This window comes from Mixophyes fleayi, chromosome 6, assembly GCF_038048845.1.
Source record: "Mixophyes fleayi isolate aMixFle1 chromosome 6, aMixFle1.hap1, whole genome shotgun sequence".
NCBI lineage: Eukaryota > Metazoa > Chordata > Amphibia > Anura > Limnodynastidae > Mixophyes > Mixophyes fleayi.
Window position 1 is genome coordinate 77835302 of NC_134407.1, and position 19313 is coordinate 77854614.

At 40.0% G+C, this 19313-nt stretch overlaps 1 protein-coding gene across 9 annotated transcripts in view; it reads right to left on the reverse strand.

The window, feature by feature from the left end:
- Positions 1–19313, reverse strand: part of BAIAP2 (BAR/IMD domain containing adaptor protein 2) — a 131428-nt gene that overhangs the window by 19827 nt on the left and 92288 nt on the right. For all 9 annotated transcript variants that reach the window (XM_075216905.1, XM_075216904.1, XM_075216906.1 and 6 more), the window contains 6 exons: positions 10039–10191; positions 6082–6321; positions 5802–6000; positions 4383–4584; positions 783–854; positions 267–429 (listed from right to left, as the gene is read on the reverse strand). In XM_075216905.1, the coding sequence (XP_075073006.1) occupies positions 267–429; positions 783–854; positions 4383–4584; positions 5802–6000; positions 6082–6321; positions 10039–10191 (1029 nt within the window). The remainder of the gene's footprint in view (positions 1–266; positions 430–782; positions 855–4382; positions 4585–5801; positions 6001–6081; positions 6322–10038; positions 10192–19313) is intronic.

Consider the following 19313-nt stretch of genomic DNA (forward strand, 5'->3'; position numbering starts at 1 on the left):
TGGCATGAACCCCCCCCCCCATCTTTAAGTCCCACGTCTGCCCCTGATGCTGCCTCCACAATGTGGATGAGGGTACACTAGGAATGAAGTGCATCAAGTTACTATAACAGATAAGGTACTAACATGTAAAATTACTATTGCGCTATTTTCATCATGTATAAAGACGGGAAGATTGTTGCCAGGGCTATAATGCTCGATATCATTCATTAGTCAATGCTGTTAGCCAATACTTAAACAGCTGTCATCTGCTAACATTTTTGTCTCACCTGTGTAAAGACTGGTGCAGCCACACTGTAGGGCCTTGGTTTGAAGGAACTCACAGCTTGGGGAGGGAAACCACGAGCGGCCATATTGTAGTCTGGGGGAGGCATGGAGAGGTCATCTTTGTCTAGCAAGTTCCCGGTGCTGCTACTCTTCCCAGGCTGCAAACTGCAGGGACACCACAAAAAACACAACACCCATATACATTTTAGCATTATGTGCCATTAATATATTAAAAAGGAGGACACAAAATATCTCGAAGAAAATAAGCTAGATAGCTTGTCTGAGCTTTAAGTGACTTGATTAGGACCATAAGGCAAATAGTTTAAAGTGCACCTACCACCTAGTGTAAACACAGTGAAGACAGTCATTCCGTGAGCTGAACAGATATTCATAACAATGCAGCTCATCATTAATTCACTATGAACACTGACAAGTTGCTTTGTTGTGAATACAGGTTCAGCCCTCAATATGGCTCCTTGTGTGTAGGCTACAGGTGCACTTAAAGCTTGGCTACTCACTTCATCTGTGCGCGATTTCCTGTGTCTCCACGGTCTAACACTCGCGTGTAAGAGAAAGGGAACCATCCTCTCCTGGAAAGTAGAAAAAGAGCGATGATGGCAAATTGTTTGTGATAAAAAGGATTTATCATGTTGGGAACCAATTGCATGTACTTATTTCTAAAAGATCTTTGCTAAACCGTATTATCCACAGTATACATTTGATGGTGTACAGAATTTTGGTTGTACAGTGAAAAAAAACAAACAGGTTTAAATTTTATGAAGTTTGCAAGTGCTCTTATATAGATGCTGCTCAAAATATACCAAAGTCTCACCTACACCGAAACATAACTAAACAACAAAATAGATTTACACACTGGCTCTTCAATATGTACATGAACACACAAATACCCAATGACTGGTATAGATCAACCATCCATGAAAAAAGTCCAACTTTAAGAAATCTTCAAACTTTTTGTGGGGTGAATTCTTTTAACATACGACCTTGTTTTTGATATATCATAAGAAAATAACAAAAACACATGACTTAGTATTCAAGAGCAGTCAAATCAATGCAAACATACACAATAAAAACTGTACTGACAGTATGTAATAACAATTAAATGCTTATATATACTTTGTAAGGATATACCATATATGTGAAATGGTGTCTATGAAAATTTCAATATACAATATATTCCAATGTGGAAAAAAACCCTCTAAATCTTTCACACCAAGGGAAACCATTTTGGTGTGGAAAATCACCTGTGGGTTGGTTTCTACATTGCAATATATTGTATATTTACATTTTTCCCCGAGGACACCATGTCACATACATGATAAAGCCATACAAAGTATATACATAACCACCTGTTTATTACATATTGTCAGTACACTTTTATCACTTTTATTATGCACATTATTTCCATTTATTTGATGGTTCTCTAAAATACTACATCAAGTGGTTTGTTTGTTTCTTGTAACTTCTTACATGGCACACCAAAAACAATGTTCGGATGTTTAAATAGTTCACACTACACAACATTTGAAGATGTCTGAAAGTTAATATAGATAGTCCATAGTCCATCAACAAAGCACAGTCATTGGGAATGTGTGTGTACATGTACATATTGAGGGGTCAATTTGTAATTCCATTTGTATTTTTATTAAAGAAAGGTTTGTCACCAGACGTCCAATATAGCAAGTCTAGATTCTGCACAATTAAATTGTATGTATACAAGACGTTTTAGGGCATAGCAGTCCCTCTTTCTAAAAAATACATTTTAATTACATTAACCAGCAGTGTGCAGATCCATTACTAAAGGACATCTGAATATAATAATAATTGTGGACACCTTACTTTATTATTGCTTTAATGCGTAAGAGACAATATATAAATTAACACTTTTATATTTACTAACTGTAGTTTATTCATAGTCACTACCTTACAGGACAGAATGGAGACGCTAAGGGCTCCATTACTCTTTGGTGCAAACCCATAACCAAGGCACAGTTTACAAATATTTTGGATTCATTTGGTTAAAATTGAGGGCTAGGGGCGCAGCATTTTTCATTCTCGTCCCAGGGGCTCAGATATCAAGTTACGGCTCTGGTTGGGCATTGGGTGGATTGGATTCTAAGGGATTGAGGTGTCTTTGATTAAATATAGTATTTAGCTCATTACCAAGATTAAGGGTAATTTGTAGACCCTTTTGAAGGTTAGAGGTGCACAGATGTGGCCCTTGGAATGTATCAGGTTGACAATCACTGTCTCAGATAAGCAGTGATAGTGCACATTCCCACTTGTAGTGTGTACCAATTAGAAGTGTACAAACACTCCACAAGCAGCTTCTCTGTAGTCCACGTTCAAGAGATATAAGGCAGTATGGCTTACTTATGGAGGTCACAGGGAATAATTATATAAAGATTCCGCTCTCCAGAATGTCTTCTAGCTTACACATTAGACATCATTACCAAAGTATCTATAGAATCCTTCAGTACAACTTATTCTACTTAACAGAGCCATTTATATAGCAACCTTTTAACTTCATATAGCTTTTATTTCTCTAGAAAAACAGATTCACCAACTGTCCCACAGCTTACAGATCCATAAAGGCATGGCCAAACTGGAGGAGAACTCCACCAGCAACGGTGTGTTACATGGGGTCCAGCATTTAGACCATGCGTCAGAACCCAATCTCTCCTGAACGTGCCTGCTGGCAGCACATTGTGAGCCACAGTTAGTGACCTGCATCATATGGGCCTTTAACCTTCATTCCAGACTTCCTAATCTCTGAAATTCCATTACTTTTCACAAACTCAACTTCTAACACTGTAAAGTCCAGTCATGACTGCACATAATGTACTACAGAAAGTGCAGCTAAGAGCCGTGTCATTACAGCGCAATGCTTCCCACATGCTGGCACATTACAAGGAGGGCATAATGCTAATGATCTTGCAGAGTCTGAACTAAGTAGAAGGAGGAAGAAGTAATGTTAAAGGAGAGATCTCTTGAAGAGATCTCTAGAGAGGACACTGCAGTCATATTGATGTTTGTAGTATTATTATTATATCTTTTCATGTAGTTACTTTAACCATTTATCAGTTTAAATATTGTGCCAAACTAGTAATTAGGTTAGTAACCCTATATCTGGTACCAAGAATGAATGTGGTGTAAATGGGCATCTAAAAAGTCCTGACATGCTTTGGATCAAACAAAAGCAGAGGAGCACCCGACGTTCCAGGGAAGTTGTAACCTGTACACAAAAGAGAAAAGTGTTGTGTAACAAGTAGCTACTATTCATACTAGCTCCCATCTCCTGTGGTTTGTAGGAAGACACCCACAGCCGGTAATGTGATATGAGCAATCTGCAGATCTTCTCCCAAGATGCAGGCAGCTAAAGTTGGCTAATTACATACTGCCGAGGTCAATGCAAATTGGAGGGAAAGGTTCATCAACACAGCATCCTTTATATCTCCACACCATTAAACAAACATGGAGCCATATTAACCATTCCACTTCCAAGGCATATTATATAGGCTTTACACAAGTGACATGAGTAGGTATAAAACATTACTTCACTTTGGAGAGTAGTGGTGTTGGTTGTGCTACAAACATTCCATCAGGGAACAATACGTCATAACGTTCAGTGAAGGTAAAGTTCACCTTGGTAGGAGACTCCGCTCATGCAATAAAATGCCTATTAGCAGTCACCATGAAGATTAGGGACTTGTATAAAAAGCACTGTGTGCATTTCTTTTATATGGTCTCAGAACTCAGTGGCTACAAATAGCCTTATATTTTACAATAGTAGGGGTATAATATTACATCAGTGCCATGTATTGTCACGTTCCAGAACAACTCAGTTTTACAAGATTCTAAGAACATGGGTAGTACCTTTAATACATGGATGTTTATACAAAAAAGTAGTGTTAACATTTATGAAACCTGCTTAGACTTTGTGGTCATTTTATAGAAAATAAAGTTACAATCTGACTTGGTGATATCAGTTTCTGCATATGTCTATATAGTTACCTCTGCACCAAATATCATACCTGTCCCGCATTGTATTTAGATCTGCTGTAATAAAACAATAGGAACGTGTATATGGGGTTTCTTACAATTTTGTCTTTTCACTCTCTCCATAATGCCAGCCATCTCTTGCCTCAGGAACCAGTAGAGTGATGAAGTCACCATCTTTGAAGCTGAGCAAAGTGCTGTTGTCCCCAGCCGCATGGGAGAAGATGGCCTGAACCCGTGTCCTGCCATTCTTTTCTAACCCGGCTGCCATGGAGCTGGAACGAGGCAGAGTCTTGTTCTCGGCTGCTCGAAAAACAAGAATGTTGAATGAGCATTGACAGAGCTGGGAGCAGACCTACTCTAATGAGATATGGTCAACGTGTCTGGAAATTTACAGTGCAATGGGATCTTCTCCAAGTATTGTACAGAAAATACTTTAGTCACATTGACAATATTTAGAGCAGGCCTAGCTTTCTAGAATAAAGAGGAAAGCATTGGTGTGGCATCTGTCAGCTGCTGTCACCTCAACAAAGTTAAAGTAGCCTTTTTTGGGGATGAAGCAATATTCCAGAGGATGTGAAATGGCCCATATCACTGTGCTTCAGGGAGATGGGGAAAGATACAGTTTAAGTCTTGAGCACAGACATCTTTATATTACAAAGAAATGCCAGTTAAGTTCATCGCGCATCTGTCACCTACTCACAATGGTGGCAGTTATGTTGTGGTTCGAACCAACATTCATTAGAATGGTCAAGTCAATAGGAAGGGACATCGTGATGGAACTCTGTAGCACATGCTACTACAAGAGAATAATGGAGATCATGCAAAATATGATAACGGAAAGTAAAACACTTGGGGTTTGATCATTTGATTTAAGGCATTGTATACTGTGAGCTGAAGATCCATTTAATCAATGCAAAATATTATTGTTTAAATATAAACAGTGCAAGGATTATTAAAGCTGAATTACCCCATAGGAAGAGATGATCTTAATATGTCCCTAGTCTACTGCATGTATCCGCCTTTCCCAGAGGAAATTACATTTTTGTTAACCAGCATTAAATGGCTGCAGAGACGGGGTGTGAGCTGGAGGACCAATGACAAGCTGCAATCTCTTGATTGTGGCATGCCATTAGACCCCCTCTTACACCTTCCCCTTAGACCCCTGTTTTGGGCCAGGGCTGCAAGAGGAACAGAGTAGCCCAGGGAAAGTGCTTTTATTAGGGGGTAAAACAAACTGGACAAAAGGTTTCATCCTCTAATGCTCCTCCACCCTCCATTCCTTTTCAAAATACAGCATGTGTAATTGTAGACATCAGCGTCCAGGTATATCTCTTATATGAAATTGGCACATTTAATTTAATTTGACAGCGATAGTAGATCAAATCTGCATGCTTAATATGACCTTCTTACCACTCTGTCTTTATTACCCAGTATTGATTTATTACTGTGTATGTTCCTAATTGTAAAGCGCTATGAAATTTGCTGGCCCTATCTAAATAAACGATGATGCTGCTTACCAACGGTGTAACTGTTTTTGGGTGGAACGCTCTTGCGGGCTGGAAGGGTGTTGGAGTAGGAATCACTGATCTGCTTGTGCGGCTGTGATGGAGAAACTTTGGGTTGAATTGGTTTCATTTCTCCCCAGTGTTCATAACTGTTGGTAGTGGGCCCTGAGACCCCATTCAATATTGGGGTGCCCTCCTGAGCAGACATTCTCTGTAGAAGGGAACATAATGGTCTCAAACATGATGCCCAAAGTAAGATTTACATCAAATCAGTTATACAACAGCTACTTACCCCTACAAAAGGGGCAAGCTCCGGGGGCACTGGCAGAGGTTTGGCACCTGGTATAGGATCCGATATGGACAGGCTGGATTTTGAGTTGGTCAGAGGCCCAGAAAGCGGCCCGGACATAATTGTACCATTGCTTCCTATAGCCATCTGCTGCATGATCTGAAGGGCTCTGTCTGGAATCTTGTTTGGGTCAGCACTCGATTGTTGCCAGGAAGGAATCTTCTGAGCCAGTATCTCTTTACCCTAAAAATAGGAGAACGTAAAAGGAATCAGAAATTTAGGAAGCTTGCATGCAGTAATCACCACCAAATAACACATTAACCAAACAAACACATCATTAACTGTATTAACTGCTGGACAGGTTGATCATGCTCGGGCTCGTTTTTCTGAAAACCCGAACCCATCCAAACTTAGGGGATCCGAGTAGGCTCGCGAGCCAGCTCTGTACTTTTGCGCGTCCTCGGATCTGAATCGAGGCAAAACGTCATTGTTGCATCTCACGGGTTTTGGATTCCATAAGTACCTAACCCCCAGGAGATCCAGCGCCATTGCTCACACAGAAATAGGGGTAGCAGTGTTCTTGTCACTCTCCATTCTCCAGTGACATTGCTCAGTGCCATTGCTCACACAGAAACAGGGGTAGCAGTGTTCTTGTCACTCTCCAGTGCCATTACTCATACAGAAACAGGAGGGGTAGCAGTGTTCTTGTCACTTCACAAAAATTTAGTGGAAATTAATGTTATTGAGGTTAATAATAATGTAGGAACCAAAAAAGAGCCACATTTTGTGATTTTAGCAAAATAAAATAAAATAGGGATCCAAAACCAAAACACGCGAGGGTGGTTTTGCCAAAACCAAAACACGACGTTAATCCAGATCCAAAACCAAAACACTGGGGTTAACATTTAAAATGCCTGCAGCTCTGTAGGCAAATCTGTATTAGAGTGTACTAGATATACTTCTCACCACTAGATGGCAGCAAAGATCTAAGAGAGGAATCCCTTAAACTGCAAAGAGGGGCTTTTCCCTCCCTCCTTCCAACCAAGTGGTACTGCATCTAGCTGAGTAAGAGGCATGTGGGCAGCACAAAATGTGTGTGTGGGAGTTGGGAACAAGGCTTTCATTTTCAATTGCTCTCCTCCTCCTCCTTTCCTGAGAAATAGGTGGGCTATGAACACTGGAAGTCACTAGCACAGCTCTGAACAAACCAAGATAACAGGCTGGGAGAATCATTTATTACACAGAAGATATACAATGCAGACTAGCTTTGTACAATGTCAGGATATCCTTCTGAATACCCATTCATCTATCTGTGGTTACTGAACAAACAAATGCCCAAAGGTGGAAGACAAATACAAATCCTTAATCCAGAGAAGACTTCTACATTAAAGGGCTATCCATTCTCGCAACATTAAGCCAAATGTGGTACCTGCTGAAAGTGATGGGGCTGCAGGAGAATTGACAGTGGTGGGGTAACTTCCAAGGAGACTGCAGAATGTAAATAGCTTGAAGCCATGGCTAGTCAATCAGCAACCACCTTCTCCACCCTAGCCTGTCCCACATAACAAATCTGCCACGGCTCAAACATTATAAAATACAGAGATCCGGCTTTACACCCGGAAGGTGGAGAAAAGGTGGAGACTGTTGTATTGTGGCAGAAGACACAGTTTAGCTCATACATTCTATAAATATGGAATAACAGCAAAAATCCCATTAAAATATCCAAATGTCATTACATGAGCTTTGAGAACACATAGGGACCCTTAACTGCCCGAATCTCAACAAGCCTAAGCAGACAGTCAGTCCACATCACACAATCATCATCAATAAGCATAATATGTCTAAAAAAAAAAGTTGTATAAGATAAAATTTAGATAAGGGGCACTTAGTTGACAACCATGTGTGTATAAAAGAGTTACAAATACTATTTACAAAGTAACTTGTACAAATACTTTGCTGCTGCCCTGGCAAATCTCTGCATGTCACATACTACTAAATGAACCTTTCTGTACTAAAATGCCCATCACAAAATATGTATCAAACTTGTGTATAAATGTATTATGTATACATTTATACATGATACACTCCCATCTCGCCCCCCTCTGCTCTATACTCAATGCGGCTGCAAGACTCATCTTCCTCTCTCGCCGCTCCTCGTCTGCCTCGCCCTCACTGGCTCCCTTTCCCCTACAGAATCCTTTTCAAGCTCCTGACCATCACTCTCTCCCAGTCTACTGCTCCCTATATCTCTAACCTCCTCTCCATTCACACTCCTGCCCGCTCCCTGCGCTTGGCCAATGACCGCCGCCTCTCCTCCACTCTGATCACCTCTTCGCATTCCAGAATCCAAGACTTCTCCCGTGCAGCCCTCCTTCACTGGAACGACCTCTTTCGCTCCATCCGTTTTTCTACTAATCTGTGCTCCTTCAAACGGGCACTTAAAACTCACCTGTTCCTCAAAGCCTACCAACCTTCCACCTAACCCCCTCATCTCCTCCGCCTGTTCTCCCCTCTCTCCTCCCTGCCCTCCTGTTCTCCCCCACTTACCTCAACTGGCTCCCTTTGTGCCTGAGTTCTGTCTACCCTCCCTTAGGATGTAAGCTTATTTGAGTAGGGCCCTCTTCCCTCTTGTCTCCATACCTGTTCTTTTGCTCAGTCGTTAATGCATTAGCCTGCCTGGAGTCTCTGAAGTTCTGATATTTTTTGTTTACTGTTTATTATGTTTCTCCCTGTTTAGTCTACTGTTTGTGCTGTGTACAGCGCTGCGGAACTCTTGTGGGCCTAACAAATAAACGATAATAATAATAATAGTTTTCTGTACTCTTTACCCAATTTAAAAAGTATTCCACTTCGATGTATTTCTCGCTATTAATTGTTATTCTCTTGGATCTATAAATTGTCAATATTCAGAATAAGAAGTTTGGTCAGTAATATGGTATGAATATAAAATAGCTACACTTGCAGGTTCTATAAGGATTTGTCCCTGCAACGGCCCCTGAAAATTATTGACACTTGGCAGCTATACAAAAATATATGTAAATATGTTCATGTACCTTGACAGAATGTGACATGTTTGACATTGTGTTTGCTGTGCATCTGATTGCAATGTATGCTGTCTCAGCAGCCTTTCCAGACTAAGGGGTCTATTTATTATGGATTGGCGATATCATTAAAGCGCTTTGCAAGCCAGTTCCGGATGCATCTGGTAATAAATAAATGAGTCTCTAGAACTCTGGTGGGAAAACATTTTATAAAGCATTTTTCCATTAATTATTGCCTGCTATCTCCATCATGAGATAGCGATAGAGGTGACATGACAAATAGGCTTCCCCATGCTTTGCCGGCTATAACTCCTTGATAGCTTGGAGAAGCTCTATCTCTGGCGAAAACACCTCCATTGATAATCAGGTCATCTCCCAATCACAAATAGGCCTGTAAGAGGCTTGATGTATTGGCATTGGTATTAAATGACAGTAAGTCTGCTCTGTATAGGAGAAAATGATCTTCCATAATTATAATTTATCTCAAATATAACCAGTTCTGACAAGCTTCTATGCATTTGCATATAAATAAAGAGCCACTAATTACATTCACAAATATATAGAAAACAACTTGTGCTTAAAATTTAGTGTTCCGAAAAAAGGAAAAAGATAATGAATATAAACTTCAATAGAGGTCTTTAGAAAGTTGCTTTAAAGACCAGAACCCACGAAAACCTCATCAATGTCATTTAAATGACAAGGGTAAAAGTCTAAGGGTTAGATTTACTAAGCTGCGGGTTTGAAAAAGTGTGGATGTTGCCTATAGCAACCAATCAGATTCTAGCTTTCATTTATTTAGTGCTTTCTACAAAATGACAGCTAGAATCTGATTGGTTGCTATAGGCAGCATCTCCACTTTTTCAAACCCGCAGCTTAGTAAATCTAGCCCTAAATCTACGCCATCTTATGTGGCCCTCACCTTGCTGTGGCAGGCCATCGAGCTCTTGGCTACAGCACACTGTTTCTCCACCAGGAAGCAATACCTCCTCCTCTCTTCCGTCAGGGCCGTTTTATATCCATCAGATATAAAGTTTTCCAGCTCGCTCTGTTTGTTGCTGATTGCTTCAATATACTAGAGAAAACAAAAGAAGAACACACATTTAAAAAGGAGTAGACTTCTAAGAGGTTATTCTATTGGTTTTTACAAGCATTCCAAATTCCAGTTGTCCTAATTCACTGGGAAATTGTTGTGCAAAATAACATTTTCTTCTTTACATAGAAGGTGCATTAAAATCCTTTTTCCTGATTTTCTTTCCTGTTAGGTGACAGCTGATCATAGTACTATATCTTGCACTCTAATTTCCTGCTTCTCACCCATCACCCTTTTCTCTACAGCATACACCACCCCTTCTCCAAAGTATGCACACAGCATACACTCTGGTTTCGCACACTATTGCTAGACTACTTCCTGTATCCTTCCAAAGGTTTACACTGTGCCTCCCATCCCCAGTCCAACTCTTGGACTTTGCCAACATTGCCTCTCCAAAAAGTGGTAAGAATCAACGGACAACAATTTACAGTCCTGACCTTGGTTATGGAGATTGCTTTATTCATAAAGAAATTATTTTTTTCTTCTTCCCTTCTCATTTCTAGTAATTTTGTCTCAAGTGTGAGTGCATGTCAGTCTTATGAATATGATTATATTGTAAAAAAAATTAAAAAAACGGGATAACAGAGGAAGACCAAGCCAGCCTTAATACAGCTTATTACGCTTCGGCCTTCAGAAAATGAGTGCTGAGATTTTCCTCTGCCTTCCCTAGGGTGAGGACAACACACAAAACCATTGTGAACACAGAAGCAAGAGCTAATTAGATAAGACTACATCTTGATTACACTCTCTATGGAATCACAAAACAATATAATGCAGGAAAATTAATTAAAAAAATGCTGCTCCATCCTGTATATTCCTTTAATGATAAATAACACACAATTATGTCGAACCCAGCCCCAATAAAAAGAAACCCCTCATCTTTTTACCCCATACTCTATAGTCACATGAATGATTGAGGCCATTTAAACTCTTATTCCAGGAAGAATGTCAGTTTAAAGTTAAAGTTAAAATACACCATTCAGAGGGATAAACCAGCAAATTGTAATTTCATTTACAAGTACTATTTATTTTTACTTTACAGTTTTACATTACGGTGAAACAAGATAACAGCGCCTATTAATGATATATAAAATTCAGAGTGTACATGATTCCTTTGAAAACAGCAGAATGCTTGCAAGGCTTTGAGAAATGCTTTGTTATAAAGTTATTGTTTGTCAGACAGGGGAGTACTTGCGTTTTACGTGACAAGGGAAGAACTACAGCTATGTATGGAGTCAAAATAGGAGATTTTCTTCATACATGTCTTTAATCATTTGAAAAGCTGTGGAATATAAGGGTTTCAATACACATTTATCATAGCTGGAGCTAGGCTAGCAATGGCTTACTCTGGGTCCACAGATGTGCCTGTTGACACCTTCAATCTGTTCCAGGACCCCCCAGATGCACCAAGTGTGTGGGCAGTTTGTTGGGGATGATCACCTCCCCTTAGCACTGCTCCATACACTGAACAAGGTATCTGATGTGCCCTATTTTGCTGGTGCTAGGATGAATTACCACCAGGAACGGTCATTAACTAGCAGATAATTCCTGCCATGCACATGTTTGTGCCAATCACAGTAGCCACAGTTACACTATAGAGCAGCAATTGGATGGAAAGCCAATCATGAGTTTGCAGTTGGACACTGGCCTATAAGATCATATTTACATCATGAAGCTGATATCACGTCTAGTGCGGCTCTGCAGGGTCTGAGAATTGGCTTCCTGTCCTACAGCTGCTCTGTATACCATCTGTTGGCAAGGAGGGGAACCGTATTCTTTACAGAGAAATGGATTTACACTACATACAGCTGATCTTAAAGTAAATAGCACTGTACAACTGAGGGCAAACTGTCAGTCTGTCCATATCCAGTCTTGTCTTATGACGGATCTAGTGGCGGGAGAGCCCTGCTCACAATCTTACAATCTATGAACAAATAAGAGTACGTTTGATACATTAGGTGAAGTGCTACTTATTGCATATTGGTTCACCCAGATAACAATGGGAAATAGTGTGTGTGTGAATTGCGTATAGTAGTCGTAATACATTTGGGGATTTAATGGCCTAAGCTGGGGTTTCAACTGTGATACCCAAGTAGACACAGCAGATTATATTTAGAAGATCTCACTTGTCAAATCAATGAATTCCCCCTAAAAATGATTAAAAGACATCCACCCAATGTCCATATACTGTAGGATTATTATCTACCCCTCCAAGCAATGGAATTATCTAATGTACAGGAATACAGTTGCAGTAGATGGCCACAGGACCGGAGCCAAGAAACCATCAAAGCTAAAAAAAAAACAAACAGACATTGCCTTCTAGGCAGCTACTGGCATGAAAAATAGGTTTTCATACCTGTATATAGGAGAGTATATTTTGAACAATTGTCATTGTGCTTCTGCAAGCTGTGCATAAAGCAAAACTCATCATCATAAGGTACAGTAGTTAAACATTACCATGTAGTTTCTGACATTTATAATATACAAAATAAAGGAAGAAATCTACTTTTCCAACACAGTGAACTATGTAAATAAATGACTTATGTTTATTATGTAACAATAAAGTATGATCATACCTTGATGTTCTTTCCTTTACTATAAGTTACTTGCTTCATGGAGCAAGGCTTTTTATAGGAGTAGAGTCAGTTGTATTAAGTCTTAAAACTTGGTTACAGAAGGATGAAAGAATGGATGTGGGTTGGTCTAGAAGAGTTTGTCAATAGCAACACAGAGGATTTCAGTTTGGCACAGTCTAATGATCCAATTGGCTAATGAACTGGAAAATCTGAAGGAGAATGGCTAAATATTAGCCAAGACCAATCTGGTTAAGAACTAAGCAGTACTGATGAGAATCTTTCTGCACTAGATTGTCAGGAGTCTGGTGTCAAAATGCACCTATATAGGAAACGAAAGGTCATATATCCAGCTTGTTTAAATTACATTTAAATTAAATAAAAGCAAAGCAAACATGTCATTCTTGCCTTTAGCAAACCTAAAAAAGATCTTTCTGCACTATTCCCCACCTCAGCTTCCTGTCACACTGAAAAGACACTATGGTAACAGTCACTGTTCCAGACCATTTATAATTCTGTACATATTATATAATGTTTTATTCAGGAAAGCAAAAACACAAATAAAAGTTGAGTTGATGTTCGCTGTCAGTAACCGTGTCATTCTCCGTGTTAGGAGACCGAATTCATAAGTGGGTCAAGACAGAAACACAAGAATCTGATAACCCAGTGTTATTACCGAACTTACCCCATGGGTGCAGAGAAATGTAGGCCTTTAATTAGGGAAATTTCCATAAATGTAGAAATGTGCTGGGCTGCTGACAGACAGTAAAAGTAGTACAGGAAAGTGCCAGGTAGTCCTTTGCTCTCTCTCTAGTTAGCAGCTGGCATCACAGACCGCTCACAAAACAACATGGTTCCCTGCAAAGTTATGAGGCGTACTCCACCAGTTCAGCCATTACTGAACACCAGGGTACAGTTGTGACTGAGCCCGATAATTCTCATCACAATCCCAAACACTTTTATTACAATGTTTGGATTTTGCATAAGACGTTTAGGCAGACTCTAAGCAAAAGTAAGTTAGGTCACTGGGCAAGAACAGCTGTTTACTGTTGTACAATATGCCCCTCCCTGCCAAATAAAAACATAAATGAATTAAAAAGTGAGCAATTTTCAACTTTAATAAGTATTTTTAAAAGTAGGTTTGACTATATTATCAATCATCAAACATCGCCTGCTTGTCCAGATGTCTCCGGCGCTGAAGTGGTTGTGAACAGAACCACAGAAAGCCAATCAGATCATGGGAAAGCTCATTGTCAGTTCTGATATGTGTCTGAAAAGTCTTTACATCATTTGGGAACGCTATTAGTAAACCAGCTTGCATCTTACATTTAGTTCCCTTTTAAGCTAATAAGTGTGCAGATCTTGTGCGAGATTGCAACTGCAAGAACAATTTATAGATTACAGTGGATCATACAAAATTACGGTACAGCCACACCCTTTAAACTACATATGAGGGACAAGCAGCTGCATATCAGCAGGGTTCATTTACATGACTGCAATCACTAATGCATGTTCCAGCTATTGGCTTTGACCACATAATATTTGCATTACTGTGATTTTTTTTTTATCATGCGACACAATACAGTATTTTATTAGGTTAATGTGGAAAATATTTATTCAGTTTCATGCACTAAAATTCAGATTTCCTATAGGAAAAAAAAAGCCCTAGTACTCATGAAAATGTGAGTATTTACTGGCGATATAGCATACTTTCCAGCTCTGGAAATTGGCCTCCGAGAGATCTGAGGGAGAAAGGTGTGGGTGTGTGTGTCTCAGTGAATCACGTCACTTGGCTCTGCCCCATAGACTGACATCACAATTTCTAGCTATGATGATGCGTGAATTGCATCCTAAGTCCCGCCTCTTAACTAATGAAGTAGCCAGGAACCGGGAAGTTCCCATGCTCTCCCAGGAATCCGGGAGGACTCAAAGAAATCCAGGAGTCTCCAGAACATTCCGGGAGAGAGCATGTGATACAGCCATTTATTTTGTTTCACTCTAAACATCAAAGGTTAATCATCAGCAATAACCCTGATGGTGACAAGATTCACCAGCTTTGGCAAGTGAGAACTTCCCAAGTGAATATAACTAATGATGAAAATCATTTAAAAAAAAAAGCTTTATTCTTTGAGAGGAGCGTTTTCTCTCCCCCAGGGCACTAAAATATCTAGTTACAACTCTGCTGCACCCCCATGATGCACCTATTTGTGCAAGGTCCGGCCAGAAATGTGCTTGGTAGAAGGAGTAAATGCATCACTTGAGAAGTCATTTGACTATCACTAAGCCCACCCCTTTCCTTAAGCATCATCATCATTTATTTATTTATATAGCGCCACTAATTCCGCAGCGCTGTACAGAGAACTCATTCACATCAGTCCCTGCTCCATTAGAGCTTACAGTCTAAATTCCCTAACAAACACACACTCACACGCAGACAGACAGAGAGGGAGACATCAGCTTTCTATCTGTTTCGCCTCAGTGTGGGGGGTCTTTTTTAGCAAAAAACAATTTTTTCCCCTTTAAATGAAAAGTGCATTTAGTAAAGAATATTCCTGATCTACAATATTTTACACCCCTGCAGACACTGGGCCTGATGTGTGCTACATGTTTTTTCATGTAGCACACAAATACTTGATAGCTTATTTGTACACTGAAGTTTAAAGTTGATATTTGTGTCCTACATAAAAAAACAGTCAGTATTTAACTTATGTGCAAACCAGAAAACTAATTTTCACCCCTTGCATTGTAACATGGTTTTGTCCAGGAGACTTAAATAAGATATTTCTTAATTTAAGATCCTTAAGGAATCAGGCCCACTGTCTTTATAGCACTCTCTCTCTCTCTCTCTCTCTGCCCTTTAGATAAAATTGCACACATCATAGGCGCTGCAGCTCCAGTTTTTAATTTAGTTTTGTAGACGAACGCTCATGTCACAGAAAACCGCATAAAGTGTGCATATCTCTGGAAATTATGAGCAGGTAGCAGCGATTATAATCAAGACAATTTTTCCAAACTTAAAGTGGACCTGTCTGCTGCATAAAGTAGATGCAGTCAATACTAATCAATTCACAAGGATCCAGTGACAATTCTGTGCCTCATGCCTCTGTGAGGTCACCACTTTATAGTGAATTGATAAGGTGATTATTGGTTCACCACATAAAATGGCTGTGTGTGTAGACAATGGATCCATTTTAATCCATGTTTACCAGTCCTAATATGGTTATCCAAATGATAGACTTCCTGATCAACCGACCAAGAGAATCAGAATGCGTGAACACCCAAATTAAATATGTATGCAAGACAGGATTAGTTCACATGAGATGACTGGCTACCCACATTGTTTGGTTCACATTGAGGTATTGCCTTGTCAGCAACCAGAGATCACAAGGCAAACTGATCGCGTATCCCGATTAATGAACCATACAAAAAAACATTAAATAAAACAAAAATCCCCATTGTGTAGAAAAAGACAGCACAGAAGTATCAGTTTATTGTTTGAGGTGAAATCATTTTTCTCAGGTCCTCAGGTCAAACTACTGCAGCTGTGATTCTAACAGAAAGTCAAACCACTACAAAGATTTAATGACAAATAGTTCTTATTCTTTCAAAGCATAAACTAAAACTAGAGCTGTTCATATCCAGGGACGTTATCCATTCCTAGAACGTGAGGCGTAGTTGCACAGAGCTTTCACAAGCTGGGGATGAAGAGCAGATTTTAATGTGGGAGAGCACCCCTCAAATGACAACTGGGGGTATATATTTATTTACTAAACTGCCGGTTTGAAAAAGTGGAGACAGTGCCTATAGCAACCAATCAGATTCTAGTTGTCATTTTGTAGAATATACTAAATAAATGGTAACTAGAATCTGTTTGCTATTGGCAACATCTACACTTTTTCCAACTTGCAGTTTGTGAATTACGCCATCTGTCCAGGGGGTATATTTAGTAGAGAGGTCCAGTGAGAACAGCTGAGGTCATTGGCTGTCTAAAAGATTCACAAGGGGAAATGTTGCATCTTGAGTTGTTCTCAATTACATAATATTAGAAGTGTCTTTGATCTAGTATAGTTTATAAAATGGAAGTCCATCTGACTGGTTGCTATGGGTTACAGCAGCTTTCTTCCAGTTACATGTAGAATAGTTGTCAATACTGTCCAATGCTTTTAATTGTTAGATGAGCAACAATTGCCCATTCTTGACCTAAAACGTAGCCAACAACCAAAATACCTGCTGCAAGTCTCTATGCATGCTGTGGGGTACTTTATGTACTTTAACACCATAGACATGATTGTCAAGTACTGTACTGCTATGTACTGTTCTGTGGTAAACAGAAGTGGAGGACAGAGAGACAGGCTTAAAAGCAGTCTGCGTGAATATAGTTTAAATAAAATACATGTTTGTGTAAGGATGTATCCTGAATATGCTTTTCTGCAGTAAGTACCTGTAGTCAATATTGTGCTTCATTAGCTGCAACTGTGAGAGGATTATGTGATGTGGCTAAAGAGATTATGTGAGCGCAGCTTGACTTCATACCCCACATGGCAGACGCCTGTCACAGATGCCTTTAAAGAGTAAATCTAACGCAGAACTGCCTATCCTGTTTACATCACATCCAGACACGGAAAACGGCATTTAAAGAAAAACTATCCTTGCTGTGGAAATAGCCATTTCATTGGCTGAACGAATATTCAGCTATTAACTCACTAACTAGATTCAGTACCTCACAAAATATTGGCCTTAAAATGCCTCACTGATGCACCAGTTTCTAGCTAACTGAAAGGCAGGTGTCTCAAGAATATTAGTTCAGCGCAAACAAAATGGCTACCTTGACTGTGTACTATAGCCAAATTACACAAGTTCCATCTCTGGCTGTCCTGGAAAGCAGATTAACATAGTTATAAATGCCCGTGATTGTCCTACAACGAGTTTTAAACATTTGCCTTTGGCAATTTGTGTCCCTGGCAAGGTTTCCATAGTAAAAGGGAAAATTACTCTGCATAGCTTTTTTTATTGTATTGTTCAACAAATCCACACATCATGGCTGGTTCACTTGAGGGTAGGGCATGGGTGCACTTTAAAATTTTGGTTCAGATTTTTAAAGCAAAAACCTTCCTAATAACATATCTTCCAACTGTCCAACTTTAGGCAGGACAGTTTGGATTCTAAGGACTGGTACTGCCTGTCAGGACAGTAGTGGAGCAAGTGCACCACATGCACTTGCCGCTGGTGCATGTGACAATACAGGAAGGGGGCGGAGGCAGCACTTCAGGAGCAATAGGTGTACCACAACATGGCACATGCATGCCCTCTACTTGGCAGGGGCGGATCTAGACATTTGTCCTACCCGGGGCAATTTTAGGCCCCTCCCCCTTTCTGATGTCTAAGGCTGCCGGCGGCTGCACAGTATGTGCAGGTCCGTTTAGCAGTGGCAGTGTGCTGTCCCGCTGCTCAGAGCAGCCGGGCAGCACACTGTCACTGCTGAACGGACCTGCACAGTCTGCAGCTGTCGGCAGCCTTAGATCGCCCCCCCCCCCCATCCTGGATCCGCCACTGCTACTTGGAGCAAACACACTTCTTTTCAGGGCACACACTGTTCCTATTTGGATAGTGCACATGTTGGGAGGTTTGCTATAGCTATTATTGTAGATATGTAAAGCAGTACAGCATTCCGCAGCACCGCACAGTAGGGAAAACTAGACAGACATCATACCTTCTCTTGGTATTGCTCCATCTCTAGTTTCTCCAATGTAGCCTAACCACCACCTCCTTTCCTAGTTGAACATGTAACTTCTGGAGTACTGTATGCATTCCTCGTATACTGTTCCTAGTGCATGTAGATTAGAACTTCTAGGACCTGATTCATTAAGGATCTTAAATGAAGAGGTATCTTATTTCAGTCTCCTGGACAAAACCATGTTACAATGCAAGGGGTGCAAACTAGTTTTCTGTTTTGCACATAAGTTAAATACTGACTGTTTTTTCATGTAGCATACAAATAGCTTATTTTTACACTGAAATTTAAAGTTGATATTTGTGTGCTACATGAAAAAACAGTCAGTATTTAACTTATGTGCAAAACAGAAAACTAGTTTGCACCCCTTGCATTGTAACATGGTTTTGTCCAGGAGACTGAAATAAGATACCTCTTCATTTAAGATCGTTAATGAATCAGGCCCCTAATGGGTAAGTATAAGAATTTAAATAGACCTCTATCCAGTTCAGTGATTGGTTTGGAGGGTCCAGACCCAGCACCATGTGAAACAAGCAGTCTCAGAACCAAGACCTCTCTCTAAAAATGCTACGTTTGTTATCTGAAGTTTGCAATTTAGGTTCATATAATAAGATTCCACAATCTCATTATTGTGCTAGTCTTTACATGCTTATTTTTAGAATAATTAACTTCTTAATTGAATGCTACAAAGGTTGTTCAAGTCATTTTATCACAGATAATTACTTGTGAGATGTGGGAGTGTGGATGAGGTATTCCTACTTACTGCTTAAATCAGAGCACCTCGCTCAGTGCCTTCTTTT